This window comes from Athene noctua, chromosome 30 (assembly GCF_965140245.1).
Source record: "Athene noctua chromosome 30, bAthNoc1.hap1.1, whole genome shotgun sequence".
Taxonomy (NCBI): domain Eukaryota; kingdom Metazoa; phylum Chordata; class Aves; order Strigiformes; family Strigidae; genus Athene; species Athene noctua.
Genome location: NC_134066.1, coordinates 1,113,233 through 1,141,063, shown reverse-complemented (window position 1 = coordinate 1,141,063; position 27,831 = coordinate 1,113,233). Strand labels below are relative to the sequence as shown.

Here is a 27,831-nt window from a genome sequence, read left to right as displayed (position 1 = left end):
CGGGCCGCACCCGCCGGGGCCGGGAGCGGGGCCGGGGCACCGGGAGCGGGGCCGGTGCGGGTCGGGGGGCGCCCGCCCGCCCGCCGCCATCATGTACGACTGCCTGGAGGCGCTGGCGGGGCCGCGGCGGCTCCACGACGTGACGAACCGCGGGGCCTGCGCCCTGCGCAAGGCGGGGTACGGGCCGCGCTGCGGGGCCCTGCCGCCCTTCGCCTGGCCGCCGCCCCCCCGCCGCGGTACGGCACCGGGGGGAGAGGGGGGGCACGAGTGTCCGCGACCGCGCGTGGGGCACAGCGAGGGGGGGCGCGGGGGGAGTGTCCGCGAGTCTGGGGAGAAGGGGGGGGGTGTCCCCGTGAGTGGGGAAGGGTCCGCGGGGGGGTGTGAGTGTGAGTGTCCGTGGGAGCGCCCGGGGGGGTGAGTGTGAGTGTCCGCGGGTGTGCAAGGAGTCGGGGAGGGGGGAGTCCGCGAGTGGGTGTGTGTGTGGGGGGGGTGAGTGAGTGTGTGTGAGTGTCCGCGAGTGGGTGTGTGTGAGTGTGAGTGTCCGTGAGTGGGTGTGTGTGAGTGTGAGTGTCCGCGAGTGGGTGTGGAAGCGCCGGGGTGTGAGTGTGAGTGTCCGTGGGAGTGTCCGTGAGTGGGTGTGTAAGAGTGGGGGGGGGGGGGGGTGCGTGTCCGCGAGTGGGAATGTGGGTGAGTGAGTGCGTGTGGCTGGGGGGGGGTGTGTGAGTGTGAGTGGGTGTGTAAGTGCCTGAAGTCGTGTTGGGGGGGGCCCGAGTGGGTGTCTGAGCGTGTCCGAGTGTGAGTGTGAGTGTGCGCGGGGCCGCGTGGGAGTGGGGGTGTAAAAGTGTCTGGGGGGGGGGGGGTGAGGGGGGACTCGGCGTGTGACGCGCGTGGGTGTGGAAAACGGGGGGGGTGCAAGTGTGTGTGTGTGACGCGTGGGGGTGTGGAAAATAGGAAGGGGGGGGACGTGGGGGGGCTGTGAGTGGGGTGTTGGGGCTCCCCCCGGTAGCACCAGGAGGGACCCGGGAGGGGGGAGTGGATTTGGGGGTCACAGTGGTTTGGGGGGGGGGGGGGGGGGGGCAGCGTGAGGGACCCGTGGAGGAGTGACTTGGGGGGGGGGGGCGGGGGGAGATGCCACGGGAAGCGCTTTTGGGGGATTGTAGTTTGGGGGGGTCACGGGGATCTGGAGCCGGTTGTGGGGGGCGGCGGTGGGGACCCGTTTTTTTTTTTTTTGGGGGGGGCACAGGGACGTGGACCCCTTTAAGGGCACCACAAAGGGCCCCTTTTTTGGGGGGGGGGGGAGTTTTGGACGCGATTTGGGGGGGCACAGGGAGCTGGACTCATTTTGGGGGGGCATTAAGGACCCGGTTTGGGTCCGGACACCCCACGCGGGGCGGAGGGGGGGCCCACGGCGCAGCTCCCCCCCCCGCCCCGTGGCAATTTGGGCACAAACAGGCGCCGGGGGGGGGGTGTGTGTGTGTTTCAGCCCTTTTAGGGGGGAACTGGCGACGCAACGGGACCCCCCCCAGGGCCCCCCCATCTTCTCGCGGTGCCCGCAGGCAGGGCGGCCCCCCCCCTCCGTGCCCCCCCTCCCTTTCCCAGCTCCCCGGCCCAACTGGTTCCAGTCCGGGGCTGCCGCACCCGCCCAGCGCCGCTGCCAATGTGGCACTTAACCCCTGCGGGGCCGCCCCAAAACCCGCCTCCCCCCCCCCGGGGGGGCTGGGGGGGGCGCTGGGGGCCCCCCCACTTCATCCCAGCGTAGTTGGGGGACAACAGCCCCCATCTGCGGTGCGGGGGGGTCCCCCCTGCCCCCCCTAATTGGAGAGTTGAGGGAGGGGGGGGGGGGAAGAAACCCCGCGGTGGAGCCAAGTGACCCCCCCAAAAGTGAGGGGGGGGTTTAGAGGGGGGGGGTGTCCCCACCACAGTGTTGTGTCCCCCTGGGTTGTGCCCCGCCCCCCCCCCCGCGGGTGCTTTTGGGGTTTTTTTTTGGGGGGGTGGGTGCCTGAATTTGGGGTCTCCCTCCCCCCCCCAAGAATTTAACCTTGAGGGGAAACTGAGGCACAGGCAGAGGAACCCCAGTGTGCCCCCCCCTCACACACACCCCCCCCCAGCAGCACCCAATGGGACCAAATCCATCCCCCCCCCAACTTGGGGTGCCCCCACATGTGCCCCATAACTTTGGGGGGGGGGGTATCAGACACATGCTGCGGAGGGGGGGGGGGGGGGGGGGATGTGTGTGCCCCCCCCTTGCCCAAGGGCCGTGCGAGGTGAGCGTGCGAGGGGGTGTCACAGGGTGTGGCGCCCGGTTGCGGTTGCATTTCCAGGGCGGGGGGGGGACACACACACACACACGGGGGGGGGGCTGTTTGTTTTTTTGGGTGACCATGGTGTGCGTGTGCACACGCGTGTGCGAGGCGGGGAGCCCGGGGGGGGGGGGCTCCTGTCTGTGTGTGTTGTTTTCCCCCCCCCTCGCCCCCCAAGCCCAGCTGCAACCGTTTTAGGGCCGGTTATAAATGGGCTGTTTGACGCCGGGCGAGGGCAGGAATTTCCTCAATTTCAGCAATTTCGGCTTTTTTTATAAAAACACACATTAAAAAAAAAAAAAAAAACCCTCATCCACCCCCAGCCGCCCGCCCGGGCTGCGGGGCAGGGTGGGGTCCGTGTGTGTGTGTTGTCCCCCCCCCTCACTGCGGTGACGCTGATGTCACCCCCCCACCTTCCAACCGCTGGCACCCCTGGGGGGATTTGGGGGGGGGGAACCCACCCCATCAGGTTTTTTTTTTTTTGGGTTGGGGGGGCCCTGGGGAATGCTGGGGGGGGGACACTTGGGAGTGTGGGGTATGTGGGAGAGGGGTGGGGGGCATCACCCCCGCCCCCCCCCCCCCCCCAACCCTGTGCCTTGTCTCATTGTCCCCCGACATCCCTCTGTCCCCTGTCCCTTGCCCCCCCCACCAGGGACAGCCCGTGGGACCCCCGTGACCCCCTCCCACCCCACAGGGACCCCCCCATGGCGCACGCAAGTGTGCGTGTGGGACACAACCAACCTCCTGCCCCCCCCTCCTCTTTCTGTGCCTCAGTTTCCCCCCCTCAGCCACCAACGAGGGGTGGTGGCAACTCGCAGCCTTTACGGGGGGGGGATGGGGGGGGTCTCTGGCAGCTTCCTGACCCCCCCGTTGTCCCCCCCCCGCAGCTGTGGAGACCCAGAGCCGGAGCTCGGAGGAGATGGTGCCCAGCTCGCCCTCGCCGCCCCCCCCGCCCCGCGTGTACAAGCCCTGCTTCGTCTGCAGCGACAAGTCCTCGGGCTACCACTACGGCGTCAGCTCCTGCGAGGGCTGCAAGGTGAGGGGGGGCACTGGGAGCCTTACTGGGGGCACTGGGGAGCCTTGCTGGGGGCACTGGGGAGCCCCATGGGCACTGGGATCCTTGCTCGGGGCACTGGGGAGCCTTGCTGGGGGCACTGGGGAGCCCCATGGGCACTGGGATCCTTGCTCGGGGCACTGGGGAGCCTTACTGGGGGCACTGGGGAGCCCCATGGGCACTGGGATCCTTGCTCGGGGCACTGGGGAGCCTTGCTGGGGGCACTGGGGAGCCCCATGGGCACTGGGATCCTTGCTCGGGGCACTGGGGAGCCTTACTGGGGGCACTGGGGAGCCCCATGGGCACTGGGATCCTTGCTCGGGGCACTGGGGATCCTTGCTGGGGGCACTGGGGAGCCCCATGGGCACTGGGATCCTTGCTCGGGGCACTGGGGAGCCTTACTGGGGGCACTGGGGAGCCCCATGAGCACTGGGGAGCCCCATGGGCACTGGGATCCTTGCTCGGGGCACTGGGATCCTTGCTGGGGGCACTGGGGAGCCCCATGGGCACTGGGGATCCTTACTGGGGGCACTGGGGATCCTTACTGGGGGCACTGGGGAGCCCCATGAGCACTGGGGAGCCCCATGGGCACTGGGATCCTTGCTGGGGGCACTGGGGATCCTTGCTGGGGGCACTGGGGAGCCCCATGGGCACTGGGGATCCTTGCTGGGGGCACTGGGGATCCTTGCTGGGGGCACTGGGGAGCCCCATGAGCACTGGGATCCTTGCTCGGGGCACTGGGGAGCCTTACTGGGGGCACTGGGGAGCCCCATGGGCACTGGGGATCCTTGCTGGGGGCACTGGGGATCCTTACTGGGGGCACTGGGGAGCCTTGCTGGGGGCACTGGGGAGCCCCATGGGCACTGGGGAGCCTTAATGGGGGTACTGGAGAAACCCCCAGGCACTAGGGAGCCTTGTTGGGGGGACTGGGGAGCCTAACTGGGAGCACTGGGAGACCCCTGGGCACTGGGGAGCCTTGCTGGGGCGTCTGGTGAGCCTTACTGGGGACACTGGGGAGACCCTTGAACACTGGGCAACCATCCTGGGTCACTGAGGAGCCTTACTGGGGGCACTGGAGAGACATCCAGGCACTGGGGAGCCTTGTTGGGGGGACTGGGAGACCCCTGGGCACTGGGAGGCCTTATTGGGGGTACTGGAGAGACGCCCTGGACACTGGAGAGTCTTGATGGCAGCACTGGGGAGACCTTTGAGCACTGGGGAGCCTTACTGGGGACACTGGGGAGACCCTTGAACACTGGTTAGTCTAGCTAGGGGCACTGGAGAAACCCTCAGGCACTGGGGAGCCTTGTTGGGAGCACTGGGAGACCCCTGGACACTGGGGAACCTTACTGGGGGGAGCTGGGGAGACCCTTGAGCACTGGGGAGTCTTACTGGGGATACTGGAGAGACCCCTGGACACCGGGGAGTCTTGCTGGGGTCACTGGGGAGACCTTTGAGCACTGGGGAACCTTATTGGGGGGAATGGGGAGACCCCCAGGCACTGGGGAGCCTTACTGGGAGCACTGGAGAAACCTCCAGGCACTGGGGAGCCTTGTTGGGAGCACTGGGAGAACCCTGGGCACAGGGGAACCTTACTGGGGGGAGCTGGGGAGACCCTTGAGCACTGGGGAGTCTTAATGGGGATACTGGAGAGACCCCTGGACACTGGTTAGTCTTGCTGGGGTCACTGGGGAGACCCTTGAACACTGGGGAGCTTTACTGGGGGCACTGGGGATGCCCCCTGGCACTGGCAGCTGCTTGCTGGGCAGGGGAGGGGAGGGCACTGGGGAGCCCCCCTGCGTGCTGGGGAGCCTCCCTGGGGGTCACTGAGGAGCTGACCTTGGCGCCCTAAGTCGGGGGGAGTGGGGAGAGCCCCCCCAAGCTGTGCCCGCAGCCCCCCCCGTGTCCCCCCCCAGGGTTTTTTCCGGCGCAGCATCCAGAAGAGCATGGTCTACACCTGCCACCGCGACAAGAACTGCCAGATCAACAAGGTGACGCGCAACCGCTGCCAGTTCTGCCGCCTCCAGAAGTGCTTCGAGGTCGGCATGTCCAAGGAAGGTGCGCCGGGGGCTTTGGGGGGGGCTGCGGGCCGGGGGGGGACACACACACTGCCGTTGTGGCCCCCCCCCCCTGCCCCGTCCTCCGGGCATCGCTGGTGTCCTGCTGGGTTTGTCCCTGTGGGGCTGGTGGGGGTGTCCTGGACCTTTGGGGGTGGTTTTGGGGGAGCAGACAGGGCCTGGTGGCTTCCCTGGGGGTGGGGGGACTTTGGTTGGTGCCCCCCCCTCCACGCACACCCCGGTGTGTGTTTGTGGGGGGGGTGTCTTGGCACATACCCCCCCCCCCCCCCCAGCCACATTGTGCTATATGGGGATATCTGGGGCTGGGGAGCTTCGTGGTGGGGATGTCCCGGGAATTTGGGGGGTTTGGGGGAGCAGACAGGGCCGGGTGGCTTCCCTGGGGGTGGGGGGGCTTTGGCTGGTGCCCCTCCCTTGAGGTGTTGGGGGGGGTCTTGTCACCCCCCAGCTGCCCTGGGCTATACGGGGATGTCCTGCTGGTGCGTCCTGTCCCCGGGGCGTGGGGGGGGAATCCAGGAAACACCGTATGGGGAGGGGACAGGGGGCACCCCCAAACCCTGCCTTGACCCTCCACTCCCCCCCCCGGCCCCCCCCTCATCTTCACCCCGCAGCTGTGCGTAACGACAGGAAGAAGAAGGAGGTGAAGGTGGAGGTGAAGGCCGAGAGCTACGAGCTGAGCCCGGAGCTGGAGGAGCTGGTGCAGAAGGTCAGCAGAGCCCACCAGGAGACCTTCCCCTCCCTCTGCCAGCTCGGCAAGTACACTACGGTGAGCACGGGGGGGCTCGGGGGGGGCAGAATGCTGTCAGACCCATGACTGAGTCACCACAGAATGACAGAATCGTCCGGGCTGGAAAAGCCCCTGAAGCTCCTCCAGCCCAAGCATGAACCTCCCCCTGACCCCCCCCAACTGCCCCAGACCCCTCAGCGCTGGCTCAGCCCGACTCTTCAACCCCCCCAGGGATCCCGGGGACTCCCCCCTGCCCTGGGCAGCCCATTCCAACGCCCAACAGCCCCTTCTGCACAGAAATCCTTCCTCAGAGCCAGCCTGACCCTGCCCTGGGCAGCTTGAGGCCATTCCCTCGGGGCCTGGCGCTGGGGCCTTGGCTCCAGAGACTCACCCCCCCTCTCTGCCCCCTCCTGGCAGGGAGTTGCAGAGGGCCAGGAGGTCTCCCCTCAGCCTCCTCTGCTCCAGACTGAACCCCCCCAGTTCCCCCAGCCGCTCCCCAGCAGACCTGTGCTCCAGACCCTGCCCCAGCTCCGTTGCCCTTCTCTGGCCACGCTCGAGTCATTCAATGGCCTTTTTGGGGTGAGGGGCCCAGAACTGAACCCCCTCAGCGAGGGGCGGCCTCACCAGCGAGTCCTTTTATTGTTCCCCCCGCCCCGTCCCTGGACTAGAACTCGAGCGCTGACCACCGGGTGCAGCTGGACCTGGGGCTGTGGGACAAGTTCAGCGAATTGGCCACCAAATGCATCATTAAAATCGTGGAGTTCGCCAAGCGCCTGCCCGGCTTCACCGCGCTCAGCATGGCCGACCAGATCACCCTGCTCAAGGCCGCCTGCCTGGATATTTTGGTGAGGGGGGGTGTGGGGGTGGTTTGGGGGAGGTTCAGGGGGTGCCCCCCAGCGTTTGTGACCCCCCCCTCCCAACGCTTTCTGCCGTGCCCCGTAGATGCTGCGGATCTGCACGCGCTACACGCCGGAGCAGGACACCATGACCTTCTCGGACGGGCTGACGCTGAACCGGACGCAGATGCACAACGCGGGGTTCGGGCCCCTCACCGACCTGGTTTTTGCCTTCGCCGGGCAGCTGCTGCCCCTCCAGATGGACGACACCGAGACCGGGCTGCTCTCTGCCATCTGCCTCATCTGCGGAGGTGGGGGGACCCCACGGGGACACGGGGGGTCCAGGGTGAGGGGCAGCGGGGACGTGGGGACCTCTGGATCGAGGAGGCGACGGGCATGGAGATGCAGGGATGTGGGGAGCTTGGGGACACAGGGACACGGGGACGTGGGGAGCATGGGGACACAGGGATGTGGGGACACAGGGACACGGGGAGATTGGGAACACGGGGACATGGGGATGTGGGGAGCGTGGGGACACGGGGAGCGTGGGGACACGGGGAGCTTGGGGACACGGGGAGCTTGGGGACACGGGGACACAGGGACACGGGGACACAGGGACACGGGGACACAGGGACACAGGGAGCTTGGGGACACAGGGATGTGGGGACACAGGGACATCAGGAGCTTGGGGACATGGGGAGTGTGGGGACACAGGGACACAGGGAGCTTGGGGGGACAGGGATGTGGGGACACGGGGAGATTGGGGACACAGGGACATAGGGAGATTGGGGACACGGGGAGCTTGGGGACACAGGGACGTGGGGACATGGGGAGCTTGGGGACACAGGGATGCAGGGACACGGGGAGCTTGGGGACACAGGGACGTGGGGACACGGGGACATCAGGAGCTTGGGGACACAGGGACATGGGGACACGGGGACATCGGGAGCCTAGGGACACGGGGAGCTTGGGGACACAGGGACACGGGGAGCTTGGGGACACAGGGACACGGGGACATGGGGACACAGGGACATGGGGAGCTTGGGGACACAGGGACGTGGGGACATGGGGAGCTCGGGGCTAGGAGGACTTGGGGACATGGGGACCTTGGGGCCAGGATGATGTGGGGACACAGGGACATGGGGACCTTGGATCCAGGAGGACGTGGGGACACAGGGATGTGGGGACCTCAGGGTCAGGAGAGGGGACATGGGGACACCGGGACAGAAGAAGGGACATGGTGGCACAGGGACATGGGGACCTCAGGGTTGGGAGAGGGGACACGGGGGCCTTCGGTCCCACGGTCAGTGGGGACACCCGGCCCGACCACCCGGCGGGAGGCCAGAGAGGCCGGAGGGGGGTGACAGGGGCTGGTGACGCCCGCCCCCGCCGTGCCCCCAGACCGGACGGACCTGGAGGAGCCGGGGAAGGTGGAGGCGCTGCAGGAGCCGCTGCTGGAGGCGCTCAAGGTTTACGCGCGGCGGCGCCGGCCCCGCCAGCCCCACATGTTCCCGCGGATGCTCATGAAGATCACGGACCTGCGCGGCATCAGCACCAAGGGTGAGGGGCCCCCCCGGACCCCCCCGGGCCTCCCTGGGACACCATTGGGACCCCCCTGGACTTCCCAACGCCCCCCCCCGGGACCACCTGGGCCTCCCTGGGACACCATTGGGACCCCCCCGGGACCACCCGGAATCCCCCCCAGACCCCCTGGACCTCCCTGGGACCCCATTGGGACCCCCCCAGACCCCCCCGAATGCCCCTGGACTTCCCAATGCCCCCCCCGGACCACCCAGGATACCCCCGGACCCCCCAGACCTCCCTGGGACACCATTGGGACCCACCTGGACCCCCCCGAATGCCCCTGGACTTCCCAATGTCCCCCCAGGACTACCCAGGATCCCCCCCGGATCCCCCCGGATCCCCCCGGACCTCCCTAGGACCCCATTGGGACCCCCCCAGACCCCCCCGACTGCCCCTGGACTTCCCAATGCCCCCCCAGGACCCCCCGGACCTCCCTGGGACCCCATTGGGACCCCCCCAGACCCCCCCGAATGCCCCTGGACTTCCCAATGTCCCCCCCGGGACTACCCAGGATCCCCCCCAGACCCCCCCGGACCCCCCCGGACCTCCCTAGGACCCCATTGGGACCCCCCCAGACCCCCCCGAATGCCCCTGGACTTCCCAATGCCCCCCCCGGGACCACCCAGGATCCCCCCCGGACCTCCCCCCGAATAACCCTGGGATCCCCTCCGGGACCCCCCTGGGACATGTGGGACCCCCCAAGGACCCCCCGGCACCCCAACACACCCCCCCCCCCCCGTGACCCCCCCGGACCCTGCCTTCAGCCGCAGAAACTCGCAGGGGGGGTTGCAGTGGGGAAGGTGAAGGAGAGGGGAAAGGGGGGGGTGTGCTCAGAGAAGGGGGGGGGAGCTTGTGAGGGAATTTGGGATGGGGGGGGGATGTTTGGGGGATGTTTACAGGGGAAAGGGGGGGGTGAAGCTCGCGGGGGGGGGTGTGTGAAGCTTGGGGGGGGTATTGAAGCTTGCAGGGGGGGGGTGAAGTTAGTGGGGGGGTTTGAAGCTCACGGGGGGGGGTTGAAGCTCACAGGGGGGTGTTGAAGCTCACGGGGGGGGGGTGTGAAGCTCGTGGGGGGGCCCTCGGCTGACGGGGGGGGTCCCGCAGGCGCGGAGCGAGCCATCACGCTGAAGATGGAGATCCCGGGGCCGATGCCCCCCCTCATCCGGGAGATGCTGGAGAACCCCGAGATGTTCCAGGAGGAGGAGGGGGCGCAGCCCCCCCTGCCCCCCCCGGAGCCCCCCACCGCCCAGGACAGCCCCCCCGGGCCCCCCCCCTCCCCATAGCTCCCCCTGCCCCCGGTGGGGTCCCCGTAAACCCCCCCCCCCCCGCTGGGGTTGGACCTTTACAACTGACTTCCAGGGCCCCCCCCCTCCTTGCTCCGGGGAGGGGGAGCCCCCACAGTGCCTCCCCCCCCCTCCCCAATTTTGAGGAGGGAGGGGCTCCAGAGACTGACGGAGCCATCCGGGGGGGGGAACCCTGCGGTGCAGCTATTGCCTTAAGCTGGGGGGCCCGGGGGGGGCCCCCCCACCTCAACCTCAGCTTCATGCCAAAGCCCCCCCCCAGCCCCGCTGCCCCCCCCCGCCCCCCTTGTATTGGGGGGGAGTGGATTTGAGGGGGGCAACAATGGACAGAAATCGCCCCCCCTCGCCCTGAAATTAAGGCCTGACACCCCTGGGGTGCCCCCCCCCCCAAAAAAAAAACCCACCCCTGCCCCCCCTTGCCAAGCCGGGGGGGGGACACACACACGACCCCCAGCATCCGGGACGTTATTTATTGGAGACAGGGTGGATTGGGGGGGGCACACCCATTCCCCCCCCACCCCTGGCACTGCTGGGGTGCAGGCAGGACGCCCCCCCCCCCGCCAAAACCCAGATTGGGGGGGGGGGGCATTTTATTTGCTGTTTTTTTTTTTTTTTTTATATTGGGGGGGGGAGCTGCTTGTAGGTTTTGCTTTTGACGCTGTTGGGGTGGGGGGGGAACCCCAAAATCCCTCCCCCCGCTCTGCTGCCCCCCCCCCTCCAGCATAGAACACTACAGAGACCAAAGAGGGGGGGCACAAAGTGACCCCCCCTAACTCCCCCCTCCCTGCGTATTGCTGGGGGGGGGGGTCCCAAGCCATAGTCACAGTGACCCTAGTGCCATGGGGGGGGGACACCCCCCCCCCCCCCCCCCCCTCCTTCCCGGGCAGTTTTTTGAGGGGGGGGGGGGCAGTGTCACACTCCCCCAGGACCAAACTGCCCCCCCCCCTAAAATGTCTGTTACCCCCAGCCTGGCTGGGACATGGGGGGGGGGTGCCTTCCTGCTCCCCCCCCCCCCCAATTTACTCCCCTTTCCCTCCCCCCCCCTAATTTGGGGGTGCACAGCCCTCGGGGGGGGGCCTGTTACACTACGTGGGGGGTGCCCCCCCCCCCCCCCAGGGCAGCACTTTTCACCCGTTATTTATTCCTTTGCGTTTACACCGGGGACCCCCCCGGCCTTTTTTTTTGGGGGGGGGGGGGGGGGGCGTGTCCCATGCCGCTGCCTCCCGCTGCCACCCCCCCCCTCTCTCCCCCCCAGTATCCGAGCTGCCCCCCCCTCCCTCGCCGGGGGGGGCCCCCCCTTGCCATGTTTACAGCCCACCCGCCCCCCCCCCCCCTTTTTTTGCTGGGGGGGGGGAACACACGGGACTTTTCTATTTTTGCAAAATAAAGTGATGGAAATTTTTGGGGGGGGTCTTGGTGTGGTGGTGGGGGGGACACACACACACTAGGGGCAATGGCAGGGTGGGGGGGGGTGGGGGATAGCATGGGGGGGGCACCCTTGGGGACACGGGGACAACACCCCCCCCTCCCCGGCAAAGGATAAGGGGGGGGGCACCCCTGGGGTAATGGGGGACACTTGGGGATGGGGGGGGGGGCACCCCCGGGGTGATGGAGCCCCCCCAGGACAATGGGGAACTCTGCGCGGGGGGGGGGGGGGTGTGTGTGTGTGTCGGGACCCCCCCTCCCCGTTGTGTGTGTGTGTTGGGGGGGGCACACCGGGGCCCCCCCAAATCCCCCCATCCCCTCCCAGCCCGCCTGTGGCCCCCCCCCCCCCCCCGCAGCACTCCGACACCCCCCCGCGGTGTCCCGGCTCCTCCCCGTGGGGTGGGTGGGGGTCAGGGTGCGCCCCCCCCCTCCCAGCCGCACCTGCGGGGTTCCCCCCCCCCCCGGGACAGGATGCGGCCCCGCCCCCCCCAGGGGAACCGCCCCCCCAGGGGGAACCGCCCCCCCCCCCCCCCCTTTCCCCAGCCGCGCCGTGGCCATGGGGCGAGCGGGGGGGCTCCTGTTGTTGCCGCTTCTGTTGGTGGCCCCGGGGGGGGCCGGGGCAGGTGAGGGGCGAGAAGGGGGGGGGCACCCAGGGGGGGATGGGGGTCCCCTTCACCCTTTGACCCCCCCCCGACCCCCCCGCCCAGGGTCCTGCGAGCCCCAGGCGACCTGCGAGGCGTGTGTCCGCTCCCACCCGCGATGCGCCTGGTGCGAGGACCCGGTGAGTGGGGGGGGGAGCCCCCAGACCCCCCCCGACCTCCCCCCGTGTCCCCCCCCCGGACTTCACACCCCCCCACCTCACCCTGACCCTCCCCTCCCCAGGGTTTGGGGGATCCCCCCCCGCTATTGGGAGTCGTGGTACCTCGTGGGGGGGGGTCGCTGCCTCCGTGGGGTCGCGGGGGGGGGACACACACACACACTGGGGTGCCGGGGGGTCCTGGGGGGGTCCCCCGGAGATGTGGGGTCCTCAGGGGGTCCCCGTGTCCCAGGGGGGGTTCCATGTGATTCCCCATTGTTCGCAGGGGGGTGGCCGCGTGCCCCGGGGGGGTCCCCGGGGGGGGTCCCCGTGGGGTCCCCATGTCCCTATGGGCTCCCTGCGTGCTGTGGGGGTCCCCACTGTCCCTGGGGGTGTCTCTGGGGGGGTCCCCGTGTTCCTGGGGGGGTCCTGGGTGCCGTGGGGGTCCCCACTGTCCCTGGGGGTGTCTCTGGGGGGGTCCCCGTGTTCCTGGGGGGTCCTGGGTGCCGTGGGGACCCCCAGTGTCCCTGGGGGTCCCTCTGTGCCATGTGGGTCCCCAGTGTGACACGGATGGGGGGGGGGGGGGGCACAGGGTCCCTGGGGAGCGTGTGCCTGGGGGTCCCCAGTGTCCCAGGGGGGTCCCCACTGTCTATGCCCCCCCCGCCATGAGCTGTGGGGCCCAGGGGGTGCCAGCCCCCCGCCCCCCTCCCTTGTGTGACCCCGTCCCTGTCCCTGCGGTTTGTCACCAGGAAGCAGCAAAACCTCGGTAACAAACAGCCGGGGCGGGGGGGGGTGTGGGTGGCCCCCCCGCAGCACCCAGCACCCTCCTGTCTCTCAGGGCCGGGGGGTGCAGGGGGGAGAGCAGGGGGTTCTGGTGCTGACACCCCCCGCCGTCTCCCCCAGGATTTCACACGGGGGGGGCAGGCAGAAGCCACCCGCTGCGCCCCGCGGGAGGCCCTGGAGCTCGCTGGGTGCCCCCCCGGCGCCGTGGTGGAGCCCCGCGGCGGCGTGAGGGTGCTGGAGGATGAGGAGCTGCGCCCCGGGGGGGCGCAGGGGGGGCCCCCAATCCAGCTGAGGCCCCAGAGTGTCCAGCTGCTCCTACGGCCCGGTGAGGGGGGGCATGGGGAAGGGGGGGAGATGGAGAGGATGGAGGGAGATGGAGGGATGGGGGGAGAGGGAGCAGGTGGAGGAGGGTGGGGGAGAGGAAGAGGATGGAGGGTGGAGGAATTGGAGGGATGGGGGAGATGGAGAAGATGGGGAGTGGAGGAAGATGGAGGAGATGGAGGGATGGGGAGGTGGAGAAGATAGAGGGTGGAGGATGATGGAGGGATGGGGGAGATGGAGAGAATGGGAAGAGGGAGAGGATGGGGAGTGGAGGAAGATGGAGGGATGGGGGAGATGGAGGGATGGGGGAGAGGAAGAAGATAGAAGGTGGAGGAAGATGGAGGGAGTGGGGAGAGGGAGAACTTGGAGGGATGGGGAGATGGAGGGATGGGGAGATGGAGGGATGGGGAGATGGAGGGATGGGAAATGGAGGGGTGGGAGGATGGAGGGAGGGGGAGATGGAGGGATGAGAAATGGAGGGGTGGGGGAGATGGAGGGAGGGGGAGATGGAGGGATGGGAAATGGAGGGGTGGGGGAGATGGAGGGAGGGGGAGATGGAGGGATGGGAAATGGAGGGGTGGGGGAGATGGAGGGAGGGGGAGATGGAGGGATGGGAAATGGAGGGGTGGGGGAGATGGAGGGACGGGGGAGATGGAGGGATGGGAAATGGAGGGGTGGGGGAGATGGAGGGACGGGGAGATGGAGGGAGGGGGAGATGGCTGGAGAGTGAAGCGGTGGAAGGAGCTGGAGAAGATGGGGGGACAGAGGGGGGGTGGGAGCAGGAGATGGGGAGGGATGGGGAGCTGGAGAACGGCGGCGGGAGGCCCGGGGCAGCCTGCGGGGGGAGCCGGGGCAGCCATGGCGGGGAGGAGGTGTCCTGACCCCCCCTCCCCGCGCCCCGGTGTCCCCCCCAGGGGAGGAGCGGAGCTTCCGGGTGCGGTTCCGGCGGGCGGGGGGTCACCCCGTGGATCTCTACTACCTGATGGACCTCTCGTACTCCATGAGGGACGACCTGGCCCACGTCCGCCGCCTGGGCCGCGACCTCCTGGCCGCGCTGCGCAACGTCACCCCCTCCGTCCGCATCGGTGGGGACCCCCCCGCGCGCCTTGGGGTGGGGTTTGGGGGGAGCTCAAACGCCTCAATTCCGCCTCTTCGACAGGTTTCGGTTCTTTCGTGGACAAACCGGTGCTGCCCTACGTCAGCACGGCGCCGGAAAAACTCCGGAATCCTTGTCCGGGCCGACACGAGGCCTGCGACCCCCCCACCGCCTTCCGCCATGTTCTGTCCCTCACCGGCGACGCCGCGGCCTTCGCCGAACGCGTCGGGCGCCAGCGAGTCTCCGGCAACATGGACGCGCCCGAGGGCGGCCTGGACGCCATCATGCAGGTGGCCCTGTGCCAGGTCGGTGGGGGCACGCGCGTGTGCCGCGGGGCGGGGCGGGGGGGGAGCTGGTGTGAGAGGGGAGGGGGCGCAGGTGTGAGGAGGCGCCGGGGAGAGCTGCTGGGGGGGGGTGGGGGGGGTGGGTGTGTGCATGTGTGTGTAAGAGCGTGCAAGAGCGCGAGGAAACGTGGGTGAGTGGGAATGGGTGCGAGAGCACGAGGAAGCGTGTCAGGGTGCGGGTGTGCAGGAGGGTGTGTGCAAGAGTGCAAGGAAGTGTGGCTGAGTGTGCATGTGTGGAAGAGCGTGTGCAAGAGCACAAGGAATCGTGTCAGGGTGCATGTGTGCAAGAGCGCGTGTGCAAGAGCACACAGGAGCGTGTCTGCACGTGCACAAGAGTGAGTGCAAGAGAGTGTGCAAGAGCACAGGGGAGTGTGTCAGGGTGCATGTGTGCAAGAGCACGTGTGCAAGAGCACACAGGAGCGTGTCTGAGTGTACACGTGCACAAGAGTGTGTGCAAGAGAGTGTGCAAAAGCACAAGGAAGCGTGTCAGGGTGCATGTGTGTAAATGTGCAAGAGTGTGTGCAAGAGCACGAGGAAGCGTGTCGGTGCATGTGTGCAAGAGTGCAAGGAAGTGTGTCTGAGTGTGCAGGAGAGCGTGCAAGAGCACAAGGAATCATGTCAGGGTGCATGTGTGCAAGAGCGCATGTGCAAGAGCACACAGGAGCGTGTCTGAGAGTACACGTGCACAAGAGTGAGTGCAAGAGAGTGTGCAAAAGCACAAGGAAGAGTGTCAGGGTGCACGTGTGTAAATGCAAGAGTGTGTGCAAGAGCACAAAGAAGCTGTCAGTGCATGTATGCAAGAGCGTGTGTGCTAGAGTGCAAGGAAGGGTGTCTGAGTGTGCATGTGTGCAAAAGCATGTGCAAGAGCACAAGGAATCATGTCAGGGTACATGTGTGCAAGAGCACGCAGGAGTGTGTCTGAGTGTGCATGTGCACAAGAGTGTGTGTGCAGGAGAGCGTGCAAGAGCACAAGGAATCATGTCAGGGTGCACGTGTGCAAGAGTGCGTGTGCCAGAGCGCACAGGAGCGTGTCTGTGCACGTGCGTGTGCGCAAGAGTGCGCGGGCAAGCCCCCAAGGGGTTTGTGTCTGCGCATTCCCACCATGCTCCCCGCCACCCCGCGCACACACACACACACACACACACACCGCCCGACTCGTGCCGGCGCACACGCGCGTGCGAGCCCGTCGTGCCCCGCAGGATCGCATCGGCTGGCGCCCCGCCACCCGCCTGCTGCTCTTCGCCTCCGACGACACTTTCCACACGGCCGGCGACGGGAAACTGGGCGGCGTCGTCCTGCCCAGCGACACCCGCTGCCACCTCGACGCCAGCGGCGTCTACACCAAGAGCCACCTCTATGTACGTCCCCAAAAACATTTTTTTTTTTTTCATTTTTAAAATTTTTGAGGGGAAACACCCCAAAAAAACCACACCCCCCCCCCCGCTTTAATTCTCCAGGACTACCCCTCGGTGGGACACGTGGCCCAGGTGCTTTCGGCCGCCAACATCCAGCCCATCTTCGCCGTGACGGGACCCACCGTCCCCATCTACCAGGTGTGTGTGTGTGTGGGGGGGTCCTTAAATTAGGGTGGGGGGGTCCCTGGGGTCCCCCCCTGACCCCCCCCTCGCTGTCCCCGCGCAGGAGTTGAGCCGTTTGATCCCCAAGTCGGTGGTGGGGGAACTGCGGGAGGATTCCAGCAACGTGGTGCAGCTCATCGCCGACGCCTATAATGTGAGGGGGGGGGCACACACACACACACGTGGGACCCCTGGGGGGGGCGGTCAGGGGGTGCTGACACCCATGGGTGCCCCCCCCCCGCCCACCACCCCAGAGCCTCTCGTCCACGGTGGAGCTGCAGCACTCGCCGCTGCCCCCCGGCATCAGCCTCAGCTACGAGTCCCACTGCGGGGGCCCCCCCGGCCCCCCCAGTTCCCACGGTGGCCTCTGCTCCGGCGTCCGCGTCAACCAGGAGGTGGGGGGACGTGGGGGGGGGGGGGGGCAGGGGTACGGGGAGGGGGGGGGGGCATTGGGGGGACATGGGGGGGGCATAAGGAGTGTGGGGGGGCATTGGGGGACATGAAAAGACATAAGAGCCATGGGAGGACTTGGCGGGGGGGCATTGGGGGATATGGGGGGGCATTGGGGGATATGGGGGGGACCCGGGGGGGGGCATAAGGGTCATGGAGGGGCATGGGGGGACATTGGGGGACACGGGAGGACATTGGGGGATATGGCGGGGCATGGGGGGGGCATGGGGGGGGGTATTGGGGAGACGTTGGTGGGACATGGGGGTGACATGGGGGGCATAAGGGTCATGGGGGGGCCATGGGGGGATACAGGGGTGCAGGGGGGGCAAGGACACAGGTTGGGGGACATGGAGGGGGGGGGACATGGCCCTGTGGGCAGCGGGCAGGGATGGGGGGGACCCCACGTGTCCGTGTGTCCCTCTGTGTCCCCTTGTGCCATTCGTGACCCCCCTGGGTGCCCCTGCACTGTGGGTGCCCCCCCCCCATGCCATGGGTGTCCTTGTGGCTGTGTCGCCCCCATGCCATGGGTGTCCCTGTAGGTGCCCCCCTGTGCCATGGGTGTCCCCCCATGCCATGGGTGTCTCCGTGGGTGCCCCCCTGTGCCATGGGTGTCCCCCCATGCCATGGGTGTCCTGGTGGCTGTGTCCCCCCCATGCCATGGGTGTCCCTGTGGGTGCCCCCCTGTGCCATGGGTGTCCCCCCCATGCCATGGGTGTCCCCGTAGGTGCCCCCCTGTGCCATGGGTGTCCCCCCCATGCCATGGGTGTCCTGGTGGCTGTGTCCCCCCCATGCCATGGGTGTCCCTGTAGGTGCCCCCCTGTGCCATGGGTGTCCCCCCATGCCAGGGGTGTCCTGGTGGCTGTGTCCCCCCCATGCCATGGGTGTCCCCGTAGGTGCCCCCCTGTGCCATGGGTGTCCCCGTGAGTGCCCCCCCATACCGTGGGTGTCCCCACGGGTGCCATGTGTGTGTGTGTCCCCCCCCCAGGTGACCTTCACGGTGCGGGTGCGGGCGGGCGCCTGCCTGGGGTCCCGGCAGCGGGTGGGGCTGCGGGTGCTGGGCTTCGCCGAGGAGCTGAGCCTGGAGCTGGGCACCCTCTGCGGGTGCTCCTGCACCCAGCGCCAGCCCCGGGACCCCCCCTGCCACGGCGGCACCTTCCGCTGCGGCGTCTGCAGGTACCGGGGGGGGGCGCACGGGGTGGGGGGGGCAGTAGGGGGGCAATGGGGGGAGGGATGAGGATCGGGGGTGTGGAGGGAACGGGGTGGGGGCGCAGGGTGGGGGGTCCAGGGGGTGGGATGGAGGCGATGGGGGGGCTGGGGGGGGTCCAGGGGGTGGGATGGAGGCGATGGGGGGGCTGGGGGGGGTCCAGGGAGGGGGATGGAGGCGATGGGGGGGCTGGGGGGGGGTCCAGGGGGTGGGATGGAGGCGATGGGGGGGCTGGGGGGGGTTTGTGGGTGGGATGGAGGCAATGTGGGGGGGGGGGGATGATGGGGCAGGGTCCGTGGGGTGGGGGGGGCTCCGTGGGGCTGACCGTAACTGACACCCCCCCCAGCTGTCCCAGCGGCCGCCGGGGCCGTCGGTGCGAGTGCGAGGAGGCGGCGGCGGCAGCGGCGGAGGCGAGGGGGGGGTGTCTGCCCCCCAACAGCACGGGGCCCCCCTGCAGCGGGAGGGGCCGGTGCGTCTGCGGCGCCTGCGAGTGCCCCCCCGGGCTGAGCGGGAGGTTCTGCCAGTGCGACAGCGGCGGCTGCGAGCGCCACGGGGGGCTGCTCTGCGGAGGTGGGGGCACACGGGGGGACATGGGGGGACACGGGGGGACACGGGGTCAAAGCGGGGCAAGGGGACATGGGGACAAGGGGGGACAGGGGGGACATGGGGTCAAAGGGAGGACACGGGGGGGGGACATGGGGGCGAGGGAGGACATGGAGACACATGGGGGACATGGGGGGACATGGGGTCAAAGGGGGGACACGGGGGGGACATGGGGACAAGGGGGGACACGGAGACACACGGGGGACATGGGGACAAGGGGGGTACAGGGTGGACATGGGGTCATAGGGGGGACATGGGGTCAAAGGGGGGACATAGGGACAAAGGGAGGATGGGGACATGGGGACGTGGGAGGATGTGGGGGGACATGGGGACAAGGGGGGGATACAGGGACATGAGGGGACATGAGGACACACAGGGGACATGGGGACAAGGGGGGTACATGGAGATGCGGGGGGACATGGAGACACAGAAAGACACGGAGGGGGACATGGGGGACATAGGGACAAGGGAGGACATGGGGACACGGAAGGAACATGAGGGGACATGGGGACAAGGGGGGACAGGGGGGACATGGGGTCAAAGGGGGGACACAGACACACGGGGACATGGGGGGACATGAGGACAAGGGGGGGACGGGGGGGTCAAAGGGGAAACATAGGGACAAGGGGGGACATGGGGACACACAAGGGACATGGGGGGACATGGGGACAAAGGGGGGATTGGGGACATGGGACATGGGGATGCGGGAGGACATGGGGGGACTTGGGGACAAGGGCGGGATATGGGGACATGGGGACACACAGGGGACATGGGGACAAGGGGGATGCAGGGGGACATGGGGACGCAGGAAAACATGGAGGGGGACATGGGGACAAGGGGGGACAGGGGGATGCAGGGGGACGTGGGGACACGATGGGGACATGGGGATGACATAAGGACACAGGGGAACACGGGGACACCTGGGGACACGGGGGGGACATGAGGACACGAGGGGAAGTTGGGGGGATGCAGGATGGAGACGGGGGCCACGTCCATGCCCGTCCTTGGGGTTCCCATCCCTGATGGGGGGGGGTGTCCCCTTGTCCCCTCCCCGCAGCATGTCCCCACATGGCTCCTGCCCCATGGTTTGTCCCCACAGGATCCCGTCCCTGTCACCTGCCCCTGTCCCCACAGGTCCCCATTCCCTGGGGGGGGGCAATTCACCGGGTGCCCCTGTCCCTTTGGGTTGTTGTGTCCGTGTCCCCCCCCCATCGCGTGTCCCCGAGGGGGTCCCATTGCCTTTGGACACCTCGTGGTGTCACTTGTCCCTGTCACATGTCCCCAGGGTCCCATCCTTGTCACCTGCCCCTGTCCCCATGGGTGTCGTGTTCCCCCCCCCCCCCCCCATCGCGTGTCCCCATGGGGGTCCCGTTGCCTTTGGACACCTCGTGGTGTCACTTGTCCCTGTCACTTGCCCCCGGGTCCCCCCAGAGGGGCGGGTGGGGGGACAGGGAGGGGACACCCCGCGGTGGCCTGTGGTGACCCCGACACGGTTGCCCAGGCCCGCAGCGGGGCGAGTGCGTGTGCGGGAGGTGCCGGTGCCGCGAGGGCTTTGGGGGCCGCGGCTGCGGGTGCCCCCTGGACCCCCGGGGGTGCCTGCGGGGGGGCCGCGAGTGCAGCGGCCACGGGCGCTGCGTCTGCGGGACCTGCCGCTGCCAGCCCGGCTACGGGGGACCCCTCTGCGGCCACTGTCCCGCCTGTCCCACCCCCTGCCAGCGCCTCCGGTGAGCCCCGGCAGCGGGGGGACGGGGACAGGGGACGGGATGGGGTGTGGGACTGGGGACATGGAGGGGACGGGGGGTGACCGGGGGGGTGTGGGGACAGGGACAGGGATGGGGTGTGGGACTGGGGACATGGAGGGGACAGGGGGTGGCCGGGGGGGTGTGGGGACAGGGGACGGGATGGGGTGTGGGACTGGGGACATGGAGGGGACAGGGGGTGGCCGGGGGGGTGTGGGGACAGGGGACGGGATGGGGTGTGGGACTGGGACATGGCAGGGACGGGGGGGCTGGTGGGGACGGGGACAGAGGATGTGGGGGAATGGGGTGGCCGTGTGGGGACAGGGGACATGGGCAGGGATGGGGACACTGGTGGGGAGAGGATGGGCTGGTGGGACAGGGGACATGGGACATGGAGGGGACGGGGACAGAGGACGTGAAGGAAGGAGGTGGCTGGGGGGTGTGGGGACAGTGGGACAGTGACGGGACAGGGACGTGGGCAGGGATGGGATGGTGGGACAGGGGACGCAGGACACGGAGGGGACAGGGGGATTGGGGGGACAGGGACAGGGGACGTGGGGGAATGGGGTGGCCGGGGGGGGAGTGTGGGGACAGGGATGGGGACAGGGGACTGGATGGGGACACTGGTGGGGAGAGGGGGGGTTGGGGGACAGAGGATGTGAGGGAAGGGGGGACCGGGGGGGTGTGGGGACAGGACGGGCTGACAGGGACAATGGGGTGGCGATGGCAGTGACCCTGGGGGAGGGGGGGGGGGGGGGGGCAGAGGGCCAGCGCCCTGACGAGGTGGGGGGGGTCCCGGGGGTCCCCAGGGACTGCGCCGACTGCGTGGCCCTGGGGGGGGGGGCCGCTGCGGGGGAACTGCAGCCGCGCCTGCGCCCGCGTCACCACCCGGCTGCTCCCCGCGGCCCCCCCGGACCCCCCCGGCTGGTGCCGGGAGACCACCGAGGACGGCCGCGTCCTCCTCTTCCTCATCGAGGGGGGGGCAGCGAGGAGGAGGATGAAGACGGGGAGGTGACAGTGACTGTCTGGGTTGAAGAAGGTGAGTGCGGGGACACCCCCCCCCCCGTGCCCCCCCACACCCCAAGAGACCTGGGGGGGGGGCAAGGTGTCCCTGCACCCTAAAGCCCCTCATGGCCCCCTGCCCTGGGGGGGGGGGGGCCTCTCCTGAGGGACCCCGCACCCCAAAGGATACCCAAAGCAGGGGGGGGGGTGTCCCTGCACCCCAATAAATCCAGCTCCCCCCCTCATGCCTGGGGTGGGGGGGTGGGAGGCTGCTCGGACCCCCAAGCTCAAGGGACCCCCCCAGATCTGTGTGGGGGGGGTGTGTTGCACCCCTGGGACGCTGTGGCAGGGTGGGGCCCCTACCAAAACTTGCCCCCCCCCATCCCAAGGTGGGACAATAGACCTGGAGAAGCTGGTGGCCGGGCTGGTGGCCGGGCTGGTGGCCCTGGGGCTGGTGGCCCTGGGACTGTCCCGCCTGTCCCTGGAGCTCTACGACCGGCGGGAATACCGGCGCTTCCAGCGGGAATGCCAGCGCGCCCGCTGGAACGAGGTGACTCTGCGTGTCCCCCCCCGCACACTGGGGACACCCCCCCGCCCCCTAAAACACGCACACTGGGCTGTGAGACACCCCCTCATGTCACACGTGTGTGTGTGTGTGTGTCCCCTAGAACAACCCCCTCTTCAAGAGTGCCACCACCACCACCGTCAACCCCAGGTACCTGCCGGAGTGAGGGGACAACGGGGACACCCCAGAGCCACCCTGGGGGGCACCGAGCCCAAGGAAATCCCCCCCCCCCCCCCCCCCCATCTCACCATGCTGGAAGACCCTCAGTAACAGGCGGGTCTGTCCCCAACGGGTGACAATGTCACACACACCCCCCCCCGCCCCAGGAAAGGGGGTCAGGGGGTGCTGAGGGAGCGTAGGGGGCCGGGGGGGGGGGGGGGGGGGCAGCTCCCAGCCAGATTCAGCCCCCCCCCCCCCGCCCCCCAATCTTCAAAAATTAAAAAGCGGAGTCTGGGTTAGAAAAAAGAAAAAACCCGACGAGTTTTTATTTAAATAAACCCTAAAGGCCGGGGTGAGGTTGGGGGGGAGGGGGGGGGGGGGCAGGGGGGGGGGATATGACATGGGGACCGACGCTGCGGGTGGGGCTGGGGTTGAGGGGGGGGGACACACACACACACGCTGGGGACGGCTTAGAAAAAAACTACGGTTTAAAAGTGATGCAGGGTGAGCCCCGGGGCCACACCCTGCCCCCCCCCGCCCCCCCCCCTTCCCTTCCCCCATAGCAAAAGAAGTGTATTAAACCCAAAAACAACAAAAAAAACCCACCCCACCCCCCCCCCCCAAAAAAAAATGAAGCCAGAGGGCTTCGTGCTGAGGGGGGGGGGGGGGGGGCAGTGGGGGGTGTCAGGGGGAGTCCCCCTACGCCCCCTCCCCCGATTTGGGGCATCCCCTGTGTGCCCCCTTCCCCGGTTTGGGGGGGCTCCAGGGTTGTTTTTTTTTTTTTGGGGGGGGGGGGGGGGTGTTGGGTGCGGCCGCTGCACTTTTGCCCTCGTGGGTGCAGGCGGTGAAACTTCGGCGCTGCCGGTTTCACTCCCGGGTTTTGTCAGCCCCCCCCTCTTGGGTGTCCCACGCTGGGACAGGGTGTGACACACCCCAAAACCCCCCCCCCGCGCCCCCCCAAAACCTGGAGAGACACAAAAGGCCGCGATGGGGACAGAGTTGGGGGGGGGGGGGGGGGGGGGCTCAGGTCCCACCTCCAGCCCCGTGCCCGGAGCTGCCCGAGCTGAAGCTCCTCTTGCAGCATCACCGGGGGGGTGGGGTGTGTGTGCGGGGGGGTTTGTGTCCCAAAATGGGGGTCCCAAACCCCGCCGCCCCCCCCTCGGCCACATTCGGTACCAACCCCGGCTCCTGGCAGCGTCAGGAAGAGCAACAGGGCACCAAAATGATCCGGGGTGGGGGTGGCAGCCAAATTTAGCCCCTTTGTGTGTCCCGTCCCCCCCCCTCAGCGTGGGAGCATTTGCTGTGGGACAGCCCTGCAGTCTGTGCTCTGGGGGGGGTGTCACGGAAGGAGCTGGGGGGGGCTGCCAGGCCCCCTTGGTGTCCCCAGGACTGTCCCCAAAGAGCCCGGCTCCCCTCCGGCGTCCCCCAAAATACGGTTTGGGGACCGGGGGGGGGGGGGTGGGGGGGGGTGTTGAGCAGGGGTGACCCCCCCCTCAACCCCTGCAGGGAGGAGAGCTGGGAGCTGGGGGGGGGGCCCCCCCTCCCACTCTATGAGGCTGCGGGGCTGTTCGGGCCGAGGGTCTCCCCCTCAATGTTGGGGTTTTTTCAGTAAACGGCCCCATTTTGGGGTGAGGCTCTGTCTCACCTCATGCCCTCCCCCTGCCAAAGAAGCATCGCAGCCCTGGCCCCCCCCTCCCTGCTCCCCCCTCCCTCTGGAGCCGGGGTTGGAGGCGAGCGAAGGCAACGGCCAGAAAACACGCGCGGAAAGGAGAAGAAAACAGAAAAACCAAGACAAAAAAAAAACAACCAACAACTCAAAAAGAAAAAGGGAAGCGCCTCAGAGCTCGCCGCCGGGCAGGACGGGGGCCCCCCCCTCGCTGCCGGTGCCCTGTCAACGCTTCTTTTTTTTCTTAAAAACTAGCAGGGGAAAAAAATTAAAAAAAAAAAAAAAAAAAAAGGGGGGGGGTTTTAGAAACAGTTCCTCCCTGCGAGACCCTCCTACCTGAGAGCCGAGCGCCCGCGCGAGCCCGTCCGGCAGCCGAAAGGAAGCGGTCGGGGGCTGGAGGCGTCCAAGCCTTTCCTGAGAGGGGGAGGGCAGGACTTGGGAATAAAATGGGGAGCGGGGGGGGGGAAAAAAAAAAAAAAAAAAAAAAAAAGGGTAAAAGGCAGGTTTGTAGGCAGCTGCCTGCGTTTTCTGCCGAGTGGGAGAAGGTTTTTCCAGCTCATCTTCCGAGTTATGTACAGCGGCGTCGGCTGAAAGTCCAGGCGAGCGGCCGGTTCGTCCCCGGCCCCCGCGGTGTGTTGGGGGGGGCTGGAACGGGGCAGGGGTTTGGGGTGTGGGGGGCAAAAAAACCGAAGTAAAATGGAGGAGGAGGAGGAGGAAGGAAAAACATCCACCCCCCCCCCCCCCCGGCGCTGCTCAGCTCGGCTCCTAGAGCAGCAACTGCGAGTCGGGGGTCTTGGTTTGGCAACCTTGGCACATTCGTTTGTGTCTCAGCAGCCGGTCTGTCCTGGAGAAGCTCTGCGGGGGGGGGAAAAAAAAAAAACAACGAGGGGGGAAGAAGTGATAAACACTCTCGGCAGGGGGGGGGCTCCTCAAGTTTTCCCAGAGGCTGGGGAGTGGTACCTGCATGCAGCGCTCGCACTGGTAGGGTTTCTCCCCGCTGTGGACGCGCTTGTGACGTTCCAGGTGGTATTTCTGGATGAAGCGCATGTCACAGACGTCGCACTCGAAAGGTTTTTCGCCTGGGGTGTCGTGAAAAAAGGATGGGGGGGGTTAATGAGGGTGACACAGCAACCCCCAGCAGGGCTACAGGCCTGGGGAGGAGTGGCTGGAGAGCTGCCGGTCAGAGAGGGGCTGGGGGGTGAGGATGAGCCAGAGTGTGCCCAGGGGGCCAAGGAGGGCAATGGCATCCTGGCTTGTGTCAGCACTGGCGTGGCCACAGGGACAGGGAAGGGATCTGAGCCCTGGGCTCGGCACTGGGGAGGCCGCCCCTCGCTGAGGGGGTTCAGTTCTGGGCCCCTCACCCCAAAAAGGCCATTGAATGACTCGAGCGTGGCCAGAGAAGGGCAACGGAGCTGGGGCAGGGTCTGGAGCACAGGTCTGCTGGGGAGCGGCTGGGGGAACTGGGGGGGTTCAGTCTGGAGAAGAGGAGGCTGAGGGGAGACCTCCTGGCCCTCTGCAACTCCCTGCCAGGAGGGGGCAGAGAGGGGGGATGAGTCTCTGGAGCCAAGGCCCCAGCGCCAGGCCCCGAGGGAATGGCCTCAAGCTGCCCAGGGCAGGGTCAGGCTGGCTCTGAGGAAGGATTTCTGTGCAGAAGGGGCTGTTGGGCGTTGGAATGGGCTGCCCAGGGCAGGGGGGAGTCCCCGGGATCCCTGGGGGGGTTGAAGAGTCGGGCTGAGCCAGCGCTGAGGGATCTGGGGCAGTTGGGGGGGTCAGGGGGAGGGTCATGCTTGGGCTGGAGGAGCCTCAGGGGCTTTTCCAGCCCGGACGATTCCGGGATTCGGTGACCGCGCTCGTTAGGGAGGGCAGGAGGGGCCGCGTTACCGGTGTGGATGAGGATGTGTCTCTTGAGGTGGTAGCTGCTGCGGAAGGCGCCGAAGCAGTGCTCGCAGATGAAATTTTTGGGGATCCCCAGCTGGAAGGAACCGTTTTGTCCACCACCTGCAGGGCAAAGATTCCCAGCGTCAGCATAGAGGGGGGGGGCAAAATCTGCCCCCCAAAAACCCCCCCCCGGCCGTCCTGCGCCTGCCGGAGTTTGAGAAATCTTCCTCCTCCTCCTCCTCCTCCTCCTCCTCCTGCACGGCGGCAAACCTGGCTGCCGAGGCGGGATCCTCTCCGGGAGGAGCGGCTGGGTCCCTCGGCGCCGGCCACCCGCTTGCGGCGCTGGCACGGGGAGGGAGGGCTGGGTCAGTCGCGCCCGTTCCTGGCCCAAAACCCCCCCCCCCCAACCTCCAAATCAACCCAGCACCCTCCCGGCCACCCCCAGCCCTGCCCCCCCCCGACCCCCTCCCCACCCCAGTCCCTTTGCCCCCCGAGATCGGGGTCCCAGGACCTGCCTTTTTAATGGATTTCTTCGGCTGCGACACCTCGGCCGTCTCGTCCTCTTTGCGGCTGCGGGGTTTCTCGCTGTCCGGGTGGAGAGCCTCGAGGAAATCAGATTAGGGGAGGAGAAAAGGATGTTAAAGGAGGGGGAAGTTGAAGTAGGGGAGGAAAAAAATGGATTTGGGAAAGGGGAATAGCTGATTAGAGGGAGGAAAAATGAACTGGGGGAGGAAAAACGAACTGAAGGAAGGAAAAAACCAAATTGAAAGAGGAAAAAAACCAAACTGAAGGAGGAAAAAACCAAACTGAAGGAGGAAAAAACCAAACTGAAGGAGGAAAAAACCAAACTGAAGGAGGAAAAAACCAAACTGAAGAAGGAAAAAAACAAACTGAAGGAGGAAAAAACAAACTGAAGGAGGAAAAAACAAACTGAAGGAGGAAAAAAACAAACTGAAGGAGGAAAAAAACAAACTGAAGGAGGAAAAAAACAAACTGAAAGAGGAAAAAACCGAATTGAAAGAGGAAAATAACGAATTGAAAGAGAAAAAACGAATTGAAAAGGAAAAAACAAATTGAAGGAAAGGAAAAAACCAAACTGAAGGAGGAAAAAACCAAACTGAAGGAGGAAAAAACCAAACTGAAGGAGGAAAAAACCAAACTGAAGGAGGAAAAACCAAACTGAAGGAGGAAAAAACAAACTGAAGGAGGAAAAAACAAACTGAAGGAGGAAAAAACAAACTGAAGGAGGAAAAAACAAACTGAAGGAGGAAAAAACCAAACTGAAGGAGGAAAAAACCAAACTGAAGGAGGAAAAAACCAAACTGAAGGAGGAAAAAACCAAACTGAAGGAGGAAAAAACAAACTGAAGGAGGAAAAACAAACTGAAGGAGGAAAAAACCAAACTGAAGGAGGAAAAAACCAAACTGAAGGAGGAAAAACCAAACTGAAGGAGGAAAAACAAACTGAAGGAGGAAAAAACCAAACTGAAGGAGGAAAAAACAAACTGAAGGAGGAAAAACAAACTGAAGGAGGAAAAACAAACTGAAGGAGGAAAAACAAACTGAAGGAGGAAAAACAAATTGAAGGAGGAAAAAGCCAGACTGAAAGAGGAAAAGGCCAAATGAAAGAGGAAAAAAGTCAGACTGAAGGAGGAAAAAAAAATGAAGGAGGAAAAAACAATTGGATGTAGAAAAGACCAACTGAAGGAGGAAAAAATGAAATTAAAGGAGAAAATTAAACTGTAAGAGAAAAAAATCAAAGAAAAGAAAAACAAATTGAAGGAGGAAAAAGCCAAATTGAAGGAGGAAAAAACCAAATTGAAGGAGGAAAAAACCAAATTGAAGGAGGAAATCAAACTGTAGGAGAAAAAAATCAATGAAGAAAAAAAACAAATTGAAGGAGAAAAAAATGGAATGAAATGAGGGAAAAAACAAAGGAGAAAAAAACAAACTGAAGGAGGGAAAAATGGAACTGTAGGAGGAAAAAGTTGAAGGAAGAAAAATCCTAACTGAAAGAAGAAAATAATTTAAAGAAGAAAATTAAATTAATGGAAAAAATCAAACTAGGAACAAAACTGAATTGAATGAGGAAAAAAACCAAAGAGAAGAAAAAAGCGAATTAAAGGAAGAGAAAAATTAAAGGAGGAAAAAAATGAACTAAATGAGAAAAAGGAGAAAAAATGAAATTAAAGGCTAAAATCACATTGAAGGAGGAAAAAGCCAAATTGAGGAAAAAAATGAACTGAAGGAGGAAAAAACTAAAGGAGAAAAAAACCTAAAGGACAAAAAAAAAACCAACTATAAGGGGAAAAAGTAACTAAAGGAGCAAAAAACTCAAGAAAAAAATGAA

At 65.8% G+C, this 27,831-nt stretch overlaps 3 protein-coding genes across 4 annotated transcripts in view; 2 read left to right on the top strand and 1 right to left on the bottom strand.

Annotated features, from left to right (window-relative positions):
* RARG (retinoic acid receptor gamma) lies at positions 1-10,889 on the top strand. Of its 2 annotated transcripts, none has more exons than XM_074929489.1 (8): positions 1-177; positions 3,188-3,336; positions 5,271-5,393; positions 6,041-6,195; positions 6,825-7,001; positions 7,099-7,303; positions 8,394-8,552; positions 9,678-10,889. In XM_074929489.1, the coding sequence occupies exons 1-8, from the start codon at positions 92-94 to the stop codon at positions 9,854-9,856; spliced, it is 1,233 nt and encodes a 410-aa protein (XP_074785590.1). In that variant the 5' UTR covers positions 1-91; the 3' UTR covers positions 9,857-10,889. The 2 variants fall into 2 exon arrangements, with proteins under 2 accessions (XP_074785590.1, XP_074785589.1); XM_074929488.1 differs by having other exon boundaries at positions 1-236; positions 5,271-5,412.
* Positions 10,890-11,854: 965 nt separating this feature from the next.
* On the top strand, positions 11,855-22,027 carry ITGB7 (integrin subunit beta 7). The gene is made up of 15 exons (XM_074929556.1): positions 11,855-11,922; positions 12,007-12,080; positions 12,999-13,203; positions 14,114-14,284; positions 14,359-14,600; positions 15,839-15,997; positions 16,097-16,192; positions 16,281-16,370; positions 16,471-16,611; positions 17,652-17,839; positions 18,217-18,440; positions 19,975-20,197; positions 21,022-21,251; positions 21,604-21,764; positions 21,883-22,027. Exons 1-15 carry the CDS (start codon positions 11,856-11,858, stop codon positions 21,943-21,945), a joined length of 2,334 nt encoding a protein of 777 aa, XP_074785657.1. The 5' UTR covers position 11,855; the 3' UTR covers positions 21,946-22,027.
* Positions 22,028-22,330: 303 nt separating this feature from the next.
* Positions 22,331-27,831, bottom strand: part of ZNF740 (zinc finger protein 740) — a 6,032-nt gene continuing 531 nt past the window's right edge. Inside the window, exons 2-5 of the mRNA XM_074929416.1 lie at positions 25,994-26,084; positions 25,486-25,602; positions 24,565-24,683; positions 22,331-24,459 (exon numbers count right to left, since the gene is read on the bottom strand). Of these exons, the coding sequence (XP_074785517.1) occupies positions 24,370-24,459; positions 24,565-24,683; positions 25,486-25,602; positions 25,994-26,084 (417 nt within the window). The 3' untranslated portion in view covers positions 22,331-24,369. The remainder of the gene's footprint in view (positions 24,460-24,564; positions 24,684-25,485; positions 25,603-25,993; positions 26,085-27,831) is intronic.